Below are 16,532 nucleotides of genomic sequence, written 5' to 3'. Positions count from 1 at the left end.
TGGTGCTCTCGCTGCTGGACAGGCACCCCAGGCCCGAGTCCTGGCTGCTGGGCGGCGAAAACACTGCGTGAGGGGAGAGAACACAGCGCCTGAGCCCCGCGCCGCTGCACCCCGGGGCCCGGAGAGCTGCCCCGGGCCGACGTCGGAGTATTCAGAAATAAGGCAGCGCTCGGAACGGCTGCAACGTTGCAATTTGCAGTAGATACAAAACCGAGTAAAAGGGTCTCTGACCTTCCTAACCTTAGATGAGTTGAGATCCACCTCCAGCACTCCCTTCCTGCCTGCCGTGAATATAATTAAGGAGAAGCTGCAGTGGTAATTTCTCTCCTCATTAACTTCCTGATTGGTTTCAGGCTCAGGATTCCGGCGGGCGGCAGTTTGTCACCAATTCCAAATGGCCAATCGTTAATACTAATGTTTGTGTAACTAACGGCCAGCATCTGCCCGGCTCCGTGTACAACAGCGGCAGTGAGGGCAACATCCCTGCTTCTGCGTTCATTCAGTTCTGTTCATCATCAATAGGGAAATCTATGGTGTAATTAGCAGAACGCACCGGTGGCTGGGACAGTCGGGGGGAACTATGTTGCAGTGGATCTCCACTGGCCAGACACCTTAGCATCAATACTTACCGTGCTCTGGATTTTCCTGTTTAGAGGAGAGTACTACCACGCTATGGTCTTTCAAAAGAGAACGCACTTTACAACCACTGCCTGTGTTTTGGAAGTTATGATGGATCAGGTACAGCTGCACGAGAATAGGAACGCTCAAACTTGCCCTCCCCCTCCAGCGCGAGGTGCTAGCAGTTCCATTACAAATGAAGGGTTGGGCTTGACTCTCACACCCAAGCCACGGGGATTCGGGGGAAATAAGCAGCAATCCTATGGATGTACCCCATTACTATACAAGGAAGAAACCTTATTTTGAAAATCTCAAACATCTCAGTGGCAGTCTGCTTCTGTAGTAACTTCCAAGTGCACCTTAACTCCCTGATTTGTCCTCGTTTTAAACACAGTGCTGGTTACGGGGTACACAGTTGAGGCCCCACATACCATTTTTGCCTACTTGTCTGTGACTGCATTAAATGGTAATTTCAGATAATTTCAGGGAGTTTTGCCCCTTTTTTGCAATGTTGGAACCTAACTCACTGATTTTGTGTGGTCTCTCTTTTGATACGGGTGAGGGACAAGTTAATCCTTTCACATCAGCCTCCTGTGTCAGACTACTGTTGTCTCAGATTTGATAAAAAAAACATTTTTTTGCCCAGTAGGATATTAATCCTATATTACCTTTATCTCCTAGCTGAAAGATAAAAAAGGTAAGAGGACCGACAAAGCAACTGCTCAACATTTCACGCATCCTGTGAATGCTACTGTCAACGTGGAAAGAGGAAGCTGGGTCTTCCTCTGCTACTCTCAGGTAGCAGATAACATTCTGTTTCTTACCCATCTCTTCACGTGTCAGCTGGGCTAGTGGGAGAGCCCAAAGGAGAGAAGACATAAGCTTCTCAGTCTCTGGATGAGGATGTAGTCAGCGTTCCACTTCACCTCCTCTGCTAATCCTCTGCTTGTGACATACTGTCGATGAGCTCCCGTTACTTGAACCAGATGTAAATATGCAGATTAGGGGAAAAGTGCAGAGAATGGAGGAGCATTCCTGTTCCTGTGGAAGGGAAGGAGCCTCACCTGGTCAGACAGGCTCCCAGAGCCCAAACATACTGGGCGGCCCACACTCCCCTGGTCCAAAGCATATCTCACTGAACACTTCAGGCTAGTAGCTTGTTGCAGTGGTTCATGCTTTGACTACTGCATAATGATGGAACACAGCTGCTCTATACATAGGTCTGCACCAAGATGCCAAAGAGCAAAAGCACCTACAGAACACGCAGCAGTCCATATCTCTCTTGGTGTAAACATTCTAGAGATCAGTTCCTCACAGGTCACACAGGTCACAGCTGTTGCCAGTCAACAATACAAGGTTCAGCTGAATTTGGCCATACCTGGCATCAGGAAATGTCCCTTTCTCCACAAGGCACCTTGCATTATGAAGCGAAAAACCAGAAGTCTGGCTTGAATACCACTGAGACTGCCTCAGTGGCTCAAGTCTCCAACTCTGCAACCTCATTCTGCCCTGATTTAGCAAAGCCCAACATACTTAGGATAAGCTATAAGGAATCCCCCTGTTCTCAAGTTCCAGGAAGTATAAAAGAAGTGATTAAAGTTAGAGATTATTTTTTGTTTACTCCTGAGTAGCCAGATGGGCTAATGGCTTGTTTCTTTGGAAGGATTTGATAATATCTTTAATACACATGCGCCTGGAGTATGGAAAGGCACATTTTAAAATATTAAAATTTATAAATCTTTCCGACAAACATAAAGAAAGCTTTTTCTTACATGGAAGGAGTGCAGTGAGAAACCCACCCAACATGCTACATGGCACCAGTGTTAAAACCCTATGACAGTAAAATTGCAATTTCATTTTTATGATCTATTTACCCAGCAGCTCTACATTAATTCATTAAAAACATGGAGAATGATACAGACGTCAGCCTTTTTGGAGACAGGCACCCACATCTGTTTCTCAACATCCCAGGCAGCAGTTCCTAAGCTTTCTGTATCAGTGGAGCTCCACCAGTCTCCCAGCGTTTCTTATGAGGTACCTGATAACATATTCAAACCTCAGACAGAAGGGGTATTAGCACAAGAACATTCCCAGTCACCACTGGGTTGGTTGGTTTCACAAAACGTCTCAGAGCTTGGAGGCACTGATCTAAATAACACAGGCAGCTCTTCTAGTCACAGTCAAAATGGCCCTGGTTTTTAGAGTTATGAAGCTTGGCCTACCTACGATAATCTCTGACCGTGCACAGGAGGATGTAAGCAGAGCCACCTAGATTTAAAAAATAACCTGGAACTACAGAGGTCTCTTCACTAGTAAATGGGACCTACCCCTGTATCCCAGCCTGCACTGCTTACTTGGACTCACTTTCATTGCAGTCAGTGGGAGACACCAAAGTCAACTAAGAGGTAGGTAGGTGCAAAGCTGATAATGAGAGCAAGATACTTGATTTGGGACTTGTAGCTATAAAAAGGCAGCAAGAAAGAAATGAGCAATTCTGTTCCAGTGTTTTAATCACACGGCAATAAAATGTAAAAATTCCAAGTTCAAAGAAACAAAACCCATGTTCTTTTTGATTTAAATGTATGAGCTTCATCTGTTTGAGGCTTGTGGCTGATCCTCCCACTGTAGTTACACAGCCCTTATCTCTGTAAATAACAGCACCAGGATTGGGTCTATGATGGTTTTTAAAGATCATTCCTTGATCTAATTACGTTTTACTCTTGGTAAACCTGAATACTTTTGAGCCATACGAATCTGAAAAAAAATATCAGCTAATATCACATAGTAAAAGAAGTGAGAAGGGATATGAACCAAAACCACAAAACCTTACATCTTCTGACACTGGAAACTGCATTAACTTTTAACATGAATGATCCCTGTAATTCAGTGGACTGAAAAGAAAAATACACTTTCAATGATGTGAGAAAGAGGAAGGATATTCAAGCTTGAAAAGTAAATATTTTCCCGAGTTTACATTTAAAAAACTATTAAACTCTCAGTAAGAAGCAATTTTAGAAGATTTAAGGTTGAGAGGTACAATCCATTTTTTAAAGCTCTTTCACCTTTTTCAAGGAAAAGAAAAGTAAGCATGCCTTTCCCACCTGCTCCTAAGGACTACATACTTCTTCCTAGTGTGCAGACCTAAACCTGCATATGCAAGCACAGCCATGCTCACCCTCAGAGGAAGAAGGGCAACGAAGCTGTTGCTGCTGGTCTGAGGCAGTGGAACACAACTGAAGCAGGCCAGGGTTTTGATTTGAGGCTGAAATGGAACTTTTCAGTCTTTCATGGTGTCTTCCTTTCTATAGCAAAATAATTTTCCTTTTGTAAGTACCACTGAAAATGACTGTACAAGAAATGATTGCCACTCCAGGCCCTGAAAATCCTATATGAAGTGTCTTTAGCAACCAGCATGCCAAAGAAACCAGTGGCAATGATAATCAGAAGCAAGACCTGCTAGCTGTGTGAAGGGTAGATGGAAAGAGAAAACAGTTGGGGCACTTCCCTCAGATTACCACCTCAAGGCACCCATCTCCATGCAGCTATGAGACTTGGTGGGGTGATTGGCAGTGTTCTGAAGGAATGCTGGCTTAGTGTCCTGGAAATACTGTGGATGGGACTCTGTTGGAAGATACTGCTCAGTCCGCACTCAAGTTGGTGGTAGTCATCACTCCACAGCTCATATTGACACTGCAGGGCTGGCTCTACCACCTGCTGCCAGCAAACAGCCTGCAAGGTACATCAAATGCAAGAACACATGGCAGCTGCTTAAAAAGCATTCAGACAAAAAACAAATTAAAACACAAAATTGGTTACTCCTCCAAAACCAGGCACTTGGGACCAGAGAATCATCAAAATGAACACTGGCTCGTCTATGGAGGAAGACACACAGAAAAGACAGAGAAACCCACTACTTTCCTATTGTGAAGGAAGCATTAGTGGAGCAGCAGGAGTGCCAGTGTCCTGACTGTGCTGTACATCATCTCAAGATGGGCCAAATGAAATCCCAATGCAAGCACACACAAAAATACCAAGCTCAGTTCTCCTAAACAAACTGTGCTCTGCTACCTCTCATCTTTGCGGTGCCTAACCCTGCAAGCATCCAGCTCTTTTAGCACAGAGTTAGGTGACAGAAGGCCAAAACAAAGATCTGTCCCCAATGAACTTTCCATGTGCCGTGAATGCATTGCTTGAAAAGACAGAGGACTGACTGTTTTACTCTGTAACGAAGAAACCAGTGTTAACAGAAGAAAGTTTTTAGCTGAGAAAAATATATGCCAGCTCTGTTTTTAGAATTTTTTCTGAACAGAAATAATCGCGTTTTCAAAGCTGCAGAAATTCATGTTACTGAACACAGTGAATGCTCAATGAATCCCCAGTATTTCCTAGCTATTCTGTGCTACTCTGTCTCTGCACGAATGTTGAGGTTAAATATCTCTTACTGACTGAGAATTCTAACCAATACCTTCTCACATACCAAAGCTGTGCTGCAGTGACTGTCCTCCTCTCATACTTTGGCTCTCCTCTCAGACCTGGAGTAGGCAGTGCTTCCCAAAGGGTCAAATTCTGGAACCTCACCCTGACACCAGCAGTTTCTATTTGCTACAGCTCATTATCACTCCCTAGCAAGGATGTAGGCTTCTTAAGAGAAGCATTATGCAGAGCACATAGTAAGATGAGCTGTTGGTCTAACAGGGAGACTGATGCTAAAACAGTAATGAGGCACTAATGAAAACTCAGTTATGGATCTGCCTTCAAATGAGAGTTACTCCATGTTACACATCTCAGCTGAAATATCTTTGCAGTTTTCATTTTGATCAATTCATTGTGGACTATTCTGCGTTGACTCTAAGGCAGACAAATTAAAAATAAAAAGGGACTGGTGCTCCCTTTTTGCTTTGCATGTCTTTAATACAAGGGCAAATAGTCCAGTTCCAGCAATGAATGCCAGTGGAAATTATCCTGCTGTAAGAAGTGTCAAGAACAAGCAGAGCTGCCTTTTGATTTAACAAAAAAACGACAAAACATGCCTAAGGAAATGGAATCAAAACCAAGTCCACCCTGTGTCCCTTAGCACAGATATACTATTTCACAGTAAAGCCCTTTTTACCTTCTCATACGCCTACCCTTCTCACTAACATTTAAAATAATTAGGATTATCTTTTATGCCCACAGTAGGGCACATTCATTGTGTGTTTTCAAATAGCATTAATTCTTGGCATTAGAAGCTCAGGATAAGAGGTAAAGATCTGAATGGAGATCTTTATTCAGCATGCTTTACTATGGATTATCTCATTCTTTTCCAGTTCCTGCTTGTACTTTTAGCAACTAAAAAGGTGAGGCTATAACTTGATGTAATTAGAAACCAGAAGCTGAAGAAAATATCCTCTTGTTGAACTCCCTCACCCCCGTCTTTAAATTCTCTTACAATAATAAGAGAAACAATCAAACGGGACTTTCCACTCCTCACCCATCTCCAGCTGGTCAGGAAGGATGCAAGGAAGACATTCTGGAAGCACAGGTTTTGGGTTTTTATTTGAGGCTCCAAATCCTACCTCACAACAATGTCAACCAATTACAAAGCAATTGCCATTAGAACCTGCAGACAGAATATGCATCAAAACAGTACTAACTGACCAACACCTTTTACTTCTACCAGTTTTACATTTCATGGTGAACTTGATGGGACTAAGCTGGTGCCTGAGGCTACGAAAGGCAGAGTACAGAGGAACTATCACAAAACACTCAGGAAGACCAGGTATATAAAGATGAGTATCCTTGCTTTGAATTGCTCTGAAGAAAACGTGCAAAGCCTAGCAGGAAAAAACTTGCTAGTGCCAAGCCCACGTTGGCAGAATTGAGTGGTTATATATCTCCTGGGCAAGGTATTCACCAGAAATGCCTACTCTACCAGAGCCATGTCCCAGCAGGGTATGAATCAGTACAATCCCACACAAAGCATCTAATCTTATATTCAACTCCAAAATTCTGATTAATAGTTCCTTCCTTGAAGACATACAGTTTTAATGATTTAACATAGAGAATTGGTGCTTTGCAAGACACGAAGGAAATCACACTCCAAGAACTGGTTATCTCAACATAAAGTAAACCTCTTCCACTCTAGTTATTGCCAAAAATGTGCACTTTTATGGAAGGCTGATTGGGTCATCTGTAAGTATAGACATTCTGTATGACTACACAACAGAACAACTATTTCCCCATCACAAAGGAGCAAAAATGAGGTCACAGGCTGAGGTATTTCAAAACTAGTACTAATCCTCCAAAGAAAAGGCACTGTGACAAAAAAAAAAAAAAGTTATCTTTTTTCTCCATCCCTTCCATTCCTCACTTAGTTAAACCCCTGTGTTGTCCTGTGCATGTATTTGTGCGCTCCGACCGGGAATTACACTAGAGAAATTATTCTACTGCAGAATATGTTTTGCATAGATATACATGCTTCTTCAGGCTACAAGTCTTTGCTACGACCATCAGCAAATGTGCTCTCACAGATCCCAGCTTCCCTTAGACATTCATGGTCCCTCAGCATCAGGGAGCATGCTCTGCTGCTGGGCAAACCCAATGGTTTGCAAGATGTTCTCTAAGTCATTAAATGGACAATGCATTGAGAGGAATTTATGTTGAAAAAAAAAAAAATACCAAATCATTTCAAGATTCAAGATTGGAGAGTAGCCAAACAAACATACAAGGAGGTATTAATCCCCCAGAAAGATGTAAAAAAATGTGGCTATGAGGGATGAAGTGATTTGGAGAGCAGCATGGAACCTCAGAGAAAAGCCATTTGCTTCATCACTTAAACTTTGTGATAAAGCTGGGATCTTTCATCTTTTGGTTCCTAGAGGTCACATATAATTCTACACACAACAGCGAAGAGATATTCCCCAACAAAAAGATACCGTTGATGTGTTGTATTCAAAGGACCAGCACAAGACAGAACAACAGGAAAAAAAAAGGGCTCTAAATCCACCTTCTCGACTGTTTTTTCTCATTCTTGAAAGAATTAAGAGCTCTGTTCTAAAAACAAAACATGAAACATGCACCTATCAATCACTTTCATGAGAAACATACAAGTATTTTGTCAGAAGAAGGAACACGTGCCCGAACACCCATTGTAGGTACTTCATTCCACCAAGACTAGCTTTACACCAATCTGCCTCACAGAGCTAGGAGGTCAGCAACATCCTGGCCTCTACCACTCCCGGGCACAGCAGCCAGGCAGGGAACAGAGTGCTCCTGGCACCCTTTTGCACAGCCACCTGGAAAGCCAGGTTGGTGAAACCAACTACATCTTTTGAGAAGCCAGTCATAGGTGGCTCTTTTTGTGAATATTGAAGCAATCCACTTTGCAGATCTGGGTCAGCGCATGCTGGAGGAGACAGCGACTCTCCCTTCTCACTTGTCCCTGTGTATCATGACAGCATATTTTGCCTTTGTTTTGTTTTGTGTAACTCTTTAAAGATTGTCTAAACAAGAAGTTCATTGTTAATAACTAGCTCTAGAAGCATAAGGTGTCTTACTAGAAAACACACTGCAATTTACAATAGTGTGGCAGGAAAATGTTTGTCTGAAGAGTAATGGTAATTTTAAGGGAAAAGTGTGTCCCAGACGACTCAGAGTAGCATTAGCAAGCAGCAGAATACATGGCAAGACAGAAGACAAGGCACAAATTTTCTCCTTATGTAGCTATACTAAAGAAAGAAAATAGAAGCTTTAATGACCACTAATAACTTCTTGGTGTCCTATGCAGAAATCCAAATTTAACATGGTTTTGCTGACTATCTCCCAGCTCCTGTTTCAAAAAAGCTGTTAATCTTTACTGAGTCCCAGGAAAAAAAAAAAAAAAATCATCAAGAAGTCTATCACAGTTTGTGCAACATCAAGACTAGCCAAATAAACTTTAATTTTGGTCTTTACAGTTCTTTACACTTACAGTCTTACAGTTCTTTACACTTTTACTGCTCATGATGTCCCTTTCAACCTATAAAACAAGGACAAAATCCATGCCAGCTGTCATCAGTCAAAACACTCAAAGAGTAACCAAGCAGCTAATAATGATGGCTTCAGCTCTTTCAGCCTTATTGACCTTCTTAACTGTAGAAAATACAGGCTCAGTGATAAAGTGCGATACTGTATGGCTTAATTATCTTTTCTGAATATGACTTGCAAGCTTTTGGAAATCAAGAGATTACTAAATAATCAGAGAAAATGCTAAGTCTAATGAAAGTGATCTGTTATGGTAGACTCAGTGGATTTTTCACTTGTCAAGAATAGATTTTTTTTAATGCTCTTATAATGTAATCTCCTCTGCTGGGAAAGAACAAAGAAGGACCTGCAACTTACACCACGCCAGCAAAAGCTGCAGGAGGTCTGCCACTGATTTCAGCATGAGCAAGACTACACTCACGAGCAACTGCACTCAAAACTGAGTAAAAGGGAAAAATGAAGGAGCCCTTACATGTACAGGTTAGAATTTAAGTGAATCTACAGTTTTAAACACCGAGGAGGCATTAAAGTGAATTAATATTACCATGGCATAACCATTTTTCAGTGTTAACTTTAATGTAGAAGCCAGTCAAGCAGACTTGCTGTCAAATGGTTCAACAAGTATTAGTTAAATTTGCAGCAAAAGAGGGGTATATACATAAACAGAGTAAAAATGTTGCTACTTATTTTAAAGTGAGATTTATACACTCAGAAGTTTAGGAACCTTGTCACAATAAGTCACTCTACTTGAGAAAATAGGGACAAAAACTGAACACAAAGCATTCTTAAGGTAGTCAAATGAGTTAAATGAAGTTTCACAGAACATTAGGCTTATGACAGACCCACTGTGTTATATTTATATTTATTTCCACTAACACAACAGCAGCATTAAATGCACACTGTGAAATGCCAGTGTGCAACAGAACCCCGTGCTGCTGAGGTGAGGGGCCTGCCCCAGCTGGCTGTGCCAGCACTGCTGGAAGGCCTGCTCCTAGCCATGCCACTGTGGGCACACGGCAGCTGAATGCAGCAAAATCCATTTGATGAAGACAACTGTATCTTCCCAGCATGCCTAGTCCTCATCCAATGCTCTCGTGAAGCAGCTCGGGGCTCCAGGCCTATCTACCTTCACAGGAGCTGACTGGGGTCCCTTGGGCCTTCTGGGGGAATGAAGTCTCCTGCAGGGAGGCTGTGGAGAGGAACATCTCTGCATGCTCCCCTCAAGGCGTTTCAGCTTGGCCAGCTGGGCTGCAAGGATGAGGTGACAGAGGGACCTGCTCTAGGTTGCAGGGAAGGATGGGTTTTCAAGGTACCCAAAAATGCAGGTGAATGCAGATCAGCAGGTCCAGATTCAAGCTGGACAGTTCAGAGCAAGAAGCACAAAGGTCAGAGCATGGCTGAGGAGGGGTGAACTACTCCCAAACCAAGGGCCAACATGCATTCCTCCCTCCTCACCTCTTTTTATTAGGGTTCATTATGTTACAACTTCATTTTGGCTACCTCCTGCAGAAGCATCCACATAAAAGAACAGCAGACCCCTCTCAACAAGCCAGTGCTGCTTCCCTCGTTTGCACAAATCAGCTTGCAGCATGTCTTGGGAAGTATAGTGATAAAATCCAACCAAACTAAAATCACTAGGTACACCTGCAACTCAGCAAAGAGCTGGAGCAAGATGTACATGACTTACTTGGTAAACACAGTTTAATGAGCTACAAGTTTGTATTTATCTAAGAGAGGGGAGAGAAAAAAATGAGGACAGTAAAGTCTTGATTTGCAGTATTCAGGAGGTTTAAAATGATACTTAAGGGCATACAACTAGCTCAAATCTGGCTCAGACTACAACCTATCAAAATGTGTTTCACATAGCTAAAAGCCAATACAAAAATCTGCTAAAAATTGTGTGTAAATGGTTGTTTCAGAGTGGGAAAAGAAAATATTCTTTGCAGTGTCTGCAAGTGCTCTAGGACAGAACTTGAAAGAGAAAATGATTTATAAAGGAACTGGAGAGAGAGTTCACTGATTTTTCCTTTTCTTTCATGTCCAGAAAAGAAACAAAACTGATGACAAACTGGGCTAAAAGCACTCTTTTACCTCAGCAACCTACTACATGTTTAGTGGTATTCTTGGTGTAAATAGACATGCTACCCACAGCACTGGGATGCAAACCTACGAATCTTAACTGATTTAACTGGCACTGTGGGACAAATATCAAGCATAGGGCATTGTAAAATACAGTGTGCAATAATATAAACATTGTAAAAAATTATGGAAAAGTGGGAAATAAATTTGAAGATGTTAAATTAAACGAAATCACAATTTTTAGTTTTACTTCTAAATGTTAAATAGGCTTCTGCTTTTTCTGCATTACATTCCAAAATTAATCTTGGCAAAATGAAGTGTTCAATCATCAAGTTACTACCAAAGATACTTCCTGCTTTACCGGGGGTTGGACTAGGTGATCTCTAGAAGCCTCTTCCAACCCCTACCATACTGTGATTCTGTAATTCCAAATCTGCTCAGAATTTTAAGATAAAACCTGTGAACAAAAACAAATGCCCTCCTTTGCCCCAGCTAGCCCCTTTCACACATCTGTGAAGCGAGCTGTACCTCTGCAGGTGACAAGAGGTGCAGGCTCTCTTGGTGCACTGTGGGCTGTACTGCAGAGAGACAGAAGGGAGCGCCTGGCATGTGCTCGGTGCAGCAGCAGCATGCTCAGAAGGCAAGAACTGCACCAAGGCTGTGCAGCATCCATGTAGCATCACTGTGCAGCAGCATTACAGCACTGCATCACCACCATGCAGCCATGCAGCCACCCGCAGATATAAGCAGGCAACGAGATTGCCTTGAGCCATCCTGACAAAAGTAGTGAGGACATTTCAAGTCTCCTTACCATACCAAGAGTGTTATGAGGGCACTGGAAATGCTGACACCCACCTAATTGCAGTGGGAGTGCCCCTCAGGTCCCACCCGATGGTGCACCCTGAGAAGCAAAATGCATTTGCGCCGCGACCTGATTTACAGATGCGAACACAACCAGGAAAAGCAAATACTTTTATAGCATCCAAAACGAGTTTGCTGGTTTTGCCAGACAGTTTTAAAAGTCTGGTAGTTTTCAATTTTTCATATGAAAAGACATTTTGTCTAAATAATCCTTTGTGTGTTAAGGCAGACTAACAAAATGTCACTTAAAAGGAAAAAGCAGCTGTAACATTTGCATGTCTGATTTACTGCAACAGGTTTGGAAGAAAAGAATGTAATTTATTACAACCTATTTAGCTCTGCAACAATTGCCCTTCAAAAACCGAAGGAGAGTAATGTAATTGAGCGTACATGCCTTCTTTGCTGCAGAAACCTCAAACAGCCTCGGGCAAGAGCTAATACAGATGTAGTACAAGGCATTAAAAGAGTGCTGGATGCTGTAGCTAGCAATTATCTTGGTATTTAACCAAATCTATCGCTCATCAGGAAAGCGTTTAGTGCAGCAGTCGGAGCGAGACAGGCTGACACGGAGCACAGCTACTTAACTGTCCCCTCCAGCGATTACACTTTCTCAACCCGAGAGCCATGTCAAATTAAACAACTAGACATTGACTTTTCACTTCTATAAACGTTAAGCTATGATTGACAACTCCTGGATGCTACAAGGCAGTCATTATAATCAGCCAACGTACTGCTGGCTTATTTGTGATGTTTCGCCCCCTAGCCCCCCTACTCCCAGCAATTTCCTTCTGGAGTATTTTTACAGCGCACTACAGGCATGTTTGCTTTGCTTCCTGCAGGGACATTGTTAGAAATGCCACCCCCAACCAGAGACCTTTGTGTGTGCACGGGAAAGCAACATAAAATTAAGCGACTTAACCTGACATGCAGGATATTTTTTTTTCTTGGTCCAAGCCAGCATTTCTCCATTTAACTCAAATTTGGGGATGTCTGGACAGCAACAACGGACACAATCACTGCATAATATACCACGAGCCCACCTGTTTTATGTGGCACCTTTCAAGAGGATTTTTCCAAATACTGGAAAGTGTCTTTAAATCTAAGTACAATTTACTACAGATGAGAAATGAGGTAACCCAGAGACGTGGCAAATAAAATGATGATCTTTACAAGAGTATCCTGAATATGTATTACTGAGGGCCTGCACTACCCTGAAGCTATTACAGCTTCACTATGTCAAGCCACCACTTACCACAAATATCTGAATGCTGTGGCTTAGCAAAGTTTCTAGTAACTGAGCAGGCACATAAAGCACTCAAGGTTGTGAAGAAATACGTTTCTTTGATTTTGTATGCTACATTCTGGTGCTTGAAAACAGTACATTATAAGTGACAGCTTTACTCTACACCCCTCTAATTCAAGCCACAAGAGTAACATAAAAGATGTCCAAACTTTCCCCTCTCAAAATAAAAGGAGAAAGTAAAAACAGTCATAAATAATGCTCAACACCTCTGAGCTTTCATTTCCACATCATCTCTAAGAAACTTGCTGGGATCCTTTAAAGCCTCTGGTGCAGAAGCAGGTGAGATTAACACTGTATCACAAAACTAATTCTGAATATAAACAAGCTTCCAATGCTATCCATATGCCTGGAAGCCTACAGACCTACATGATTAGTGTATACGAAGCTTTAGCCTTATGCTGTCTGCAGCAGGCCAATTGATAAACTTTATAGTTCAAAAAAAGCCTAACAAATCAACTGAGCAAAATTAGCAATGATAAACACATTTGTGGAAAATGTTCTCAGCCAGGAAGTACGATTTCACTGCAGAATGAGCACTCAATGGAAAAACAACGACAGAAGCTGAAAACAACTGAGGAGGACAAATGAAATATAGTTATCTTTTCTTTTTGATAGTGCCAACTGCAGTCCTACTCCTTTTTCCACTTCTGTACTACATTTAACACTCAACATAGATCCCAAAAATCTAAAATTAAATGTAACAGTAGTTCAAACACACCACCTCTCCCTCTGGCTGAACTGCAACGCAGTAAAGCCAAAAGACTTCTGTCACAAGTCCAGAACGTGACATCTATGCTTCAAACACAGAGGACAGTCACAGCACACTAAAGACAGGGAAATTTAACTTACTTCCAGATTTTGCATTGTAACACTGAAATAACAATGTCACAGGGTGCACTCAAAAACTCCTTATCTCCCACCTTTCATTTCATTTATTTTTAATCAGGTAACTACCACCAAAGTACCTAACTCCCACTGAAGAAGGTAGCTGTCCTTGCCTGCCGGATAATCAAGACTGTGTGCCTTCTAATCCATGTTACTGTCTAACTCCATATGTCTCAGATGTCAAAACCAGCAGATTTATCTCCAAAGACAGCAATTTACTCATACACAAAATGTTCCATTTACTTTTTGCACTGACATCTTTTTCACGCAGCTGGACAAAAATACCTACTATCCTACTTCTTTCTTTTCTTTTTTCCCTTTCTTAGCAACCTTGAGCCAACCCTGCAGATGAAAGGATTGAAGTTAGTGTGAAGAACTACCATTTCAGCATACAGCCAAACTTACTTTTGCTTTTCCATATTTCCAAGTTTCTGGGTAAGTTCCCCCAGAACTTCTGCCCAAGGCACTGGGAGGAAATCACCAGCACAGCCCAGCTGATGGTCCCCATCCAGCCTCACTGTCTCAGGAGCCACCTCCCTTGGATGGCCCCAAGAGCACTACCTCATAGGAGCCCCATGCCTCTAAAATAACAATTAACCCAAAACAAACAGAAAAAATAACACAAGTATTTGAAAAATATAAGAAAACTTATCACTCTGAATTTTCAACCAGCAATAATCAAACTATATTGCTCCAAGAACGGTATTTTCAACAGTGTTTTTTTGAAAATAAAAGCCTGCCTCACTGAAAAGCTAAGTTGCAACACTTCTAAAAAATATGGAGACAGTATTAAAAAAAAAAAGACAGGGCCCTGTCAGAGTAATCTCTGTGTACATCTGCTGTGTTTGTACAGAGAATGTGTGCATAGCATACGTGTATTCATATATCCATGTGTATACATGTCTGTATCCATATATGCACCCACACACAGGTGCAGGTATGTGTAGATTATATATATTATATATATAAAGCTAACTTTCAGTCCTCGGAAAACAAAAGCTATCCCCATATAACAGCCAAATTCCTACATAACTCAATTTCGACATCTCATCTGGTGTGAACTGCACTCATTCCTAGTGTAAACCCCAGCGTGCTCTGCAATGATATACTGTAATGTCACATCGCAATCTGGATTTACTATAAAGGGCTGCTGACGAGTTTCAGAGCAGTAAACATTGCTGCGAGGTGTATTTCACACTGAGCTGGTTTTTATGAAGAACACTTCACCGCCCAGCCACGGCACCCAGATGATGAATGGTGAAAGATGCATGACAAGCTTCATCATTGTTTGTAAATCTTAACTGTTCCTGCTCACTAACTCTGCAGGCAATTTTCAAAGACAGCGGCCGACAGAAGGACAGCACAGCTTTCCTGAAGGTTATTCAACTTGTACTTGGCCTAAACTATGCCTGCGAGGAGCACTGGAAATAAACCCATCGGTAACACCCAGGCTTAGAATTAGAAGTGTTGGGTGGGTGGTTTAATGGCTGCCAAATTAAGAAGGCCCATCAAGTAGCCAGCACCACTTGTGCAGGGCTGCTCACATCCTATGCAGGCATCTCCTACACGGGCCATGCAAATGCGCATTGGTGCCCACGCAGATGGAGCAAGGGGCCACTGTGCCCACATCCCTTGTTCCCCATGGTCCTCTCAGCTAGAGTCTCACTTCAGCCAGAAAGTGCTGCACAGGGCCAGGAGACCTGCACAGAGGGGAAGCCCTCACCTTCCTCCCTAAAATCACTTCTCCACGGGACCAATGCTGTGGGCTGCAACAACTTTATGCCAAGAGCCACAGACTGGCTCATTGCCTCCCGCCAACCAGGCTGCTTTCAGGAACTCAGCAACTCTGATTTGCCTTTTTTTTTTTTCTTATTAGGAAATCAGCAGCAAACACATCTTTTGCTCAAGTTTCTCACAATCTGCAGAAGGGCTGCCAACAGAAGCGCCTTATACAAGTCAAAGAGCCTGCGGAAGCTTAAGTCATTGCTCTGATAAGCTGGTATGAAAGGCAAGATACTCTCTGTAAACCCTTTTGCACAGAATACACCACAGAATGTGGCCAAGTTCTCTCTTTTCTTAACCAGGGCTAGGAGGATGCAGCTGCATATGATGGCAAAGCAAAGAGAGGAGCAAGTTTCACTGCTACAGCTACCAACCACACCATGGTAAGCATGCTGCTGTCACTGCCGTGACAAAACATCTCCACTTGTTTTGCCACTCTGTGGTGAAGTTTGTTTTACTACCAACGATTTCCATGAATTTCTGTTCTTAGGGAAAAAGTTCCATAATAAAACCAGAGTACCAAGCCCAAACCGTGTGGTGCAGACTTTTAGGACAGGATCCAGCATCCCTTAAGCATGAAGAAACCAAACCACAGCCCCTGCAGCCACTGCCTCAGGATCAGCTTCTTCCCCACACTGAGCAACAGGGTTCATGAATCAAACCTATAATTCTGCAACTGCACAATGACAAGTTCACTGCATGATTGTGTTATTTCTGTGCGGTTTTGAGTGAGCAGACCAGAAAAGTGTTTCAAGAAGAAATTACCAAAATGACCCTCTGAATCAAGAATAAACTGAAGCAGAGTACAATGTAAGCAGATGCTTAAATTCATTCCTTTCCAGGATTTTCCCTCTCTGTCAGTCAGACCTTACATACTTATTTCAGTGTTGACCAAATCCTCACCAATCCAACCTCACAACACAGATCAATAATTTACAAAAAGGCTTAACCACACAGAAAAAAAATGGATCGCTAGAGCTTACATTAAATATGCCTCACATTC

At 42.3% G+C, this 16,532-nt stretch overlaps 1 protein-coding gene across 1 annotated transcript in view; it reads right to left on the bottom strand.

Moving 5' to 3' along the window:
• Positions 1-16,532, bottom strand: part of LOC104914999 (doublesex- and mab-3-related transcription factor 1) — a 53,416-nt gene that overhangs the window by 1,658 nt on the left and 35,226 nt on the right. Inside the window, exon 4 of the mRNA XM_031557275.1 lies at positions 7-63. Within this exon, the coding sequence (XP_031413135.1) occupies positions 7-63 (57 nt within the window). The remainder of the gene's footprint in view (positions 1-6; positions 64-16,532) is intronic.

The sequence above is a fragment of the Meleagris gallopavo genome, chromosome Z (assembly GCF_000146605.3).
Source record: "Meleagris gallopavo isolate NT-WF06-2002-E0010 breed Aviagen turkey brand Nicholas breeding stock chromosome Z, Turkey_5.1, whole genome shotgun sequence".
NCBI lineage: Eukaryota > Metazoa > Chordata > Aves > Galliformes > Phasianidae > Meleagris > Meleagris gallopavo.
The sequence above is the reverse complement of the archived record's forward strand: the minus strand, read 5'-3'. Positions and strand labels throughout refer to the sequence as shown.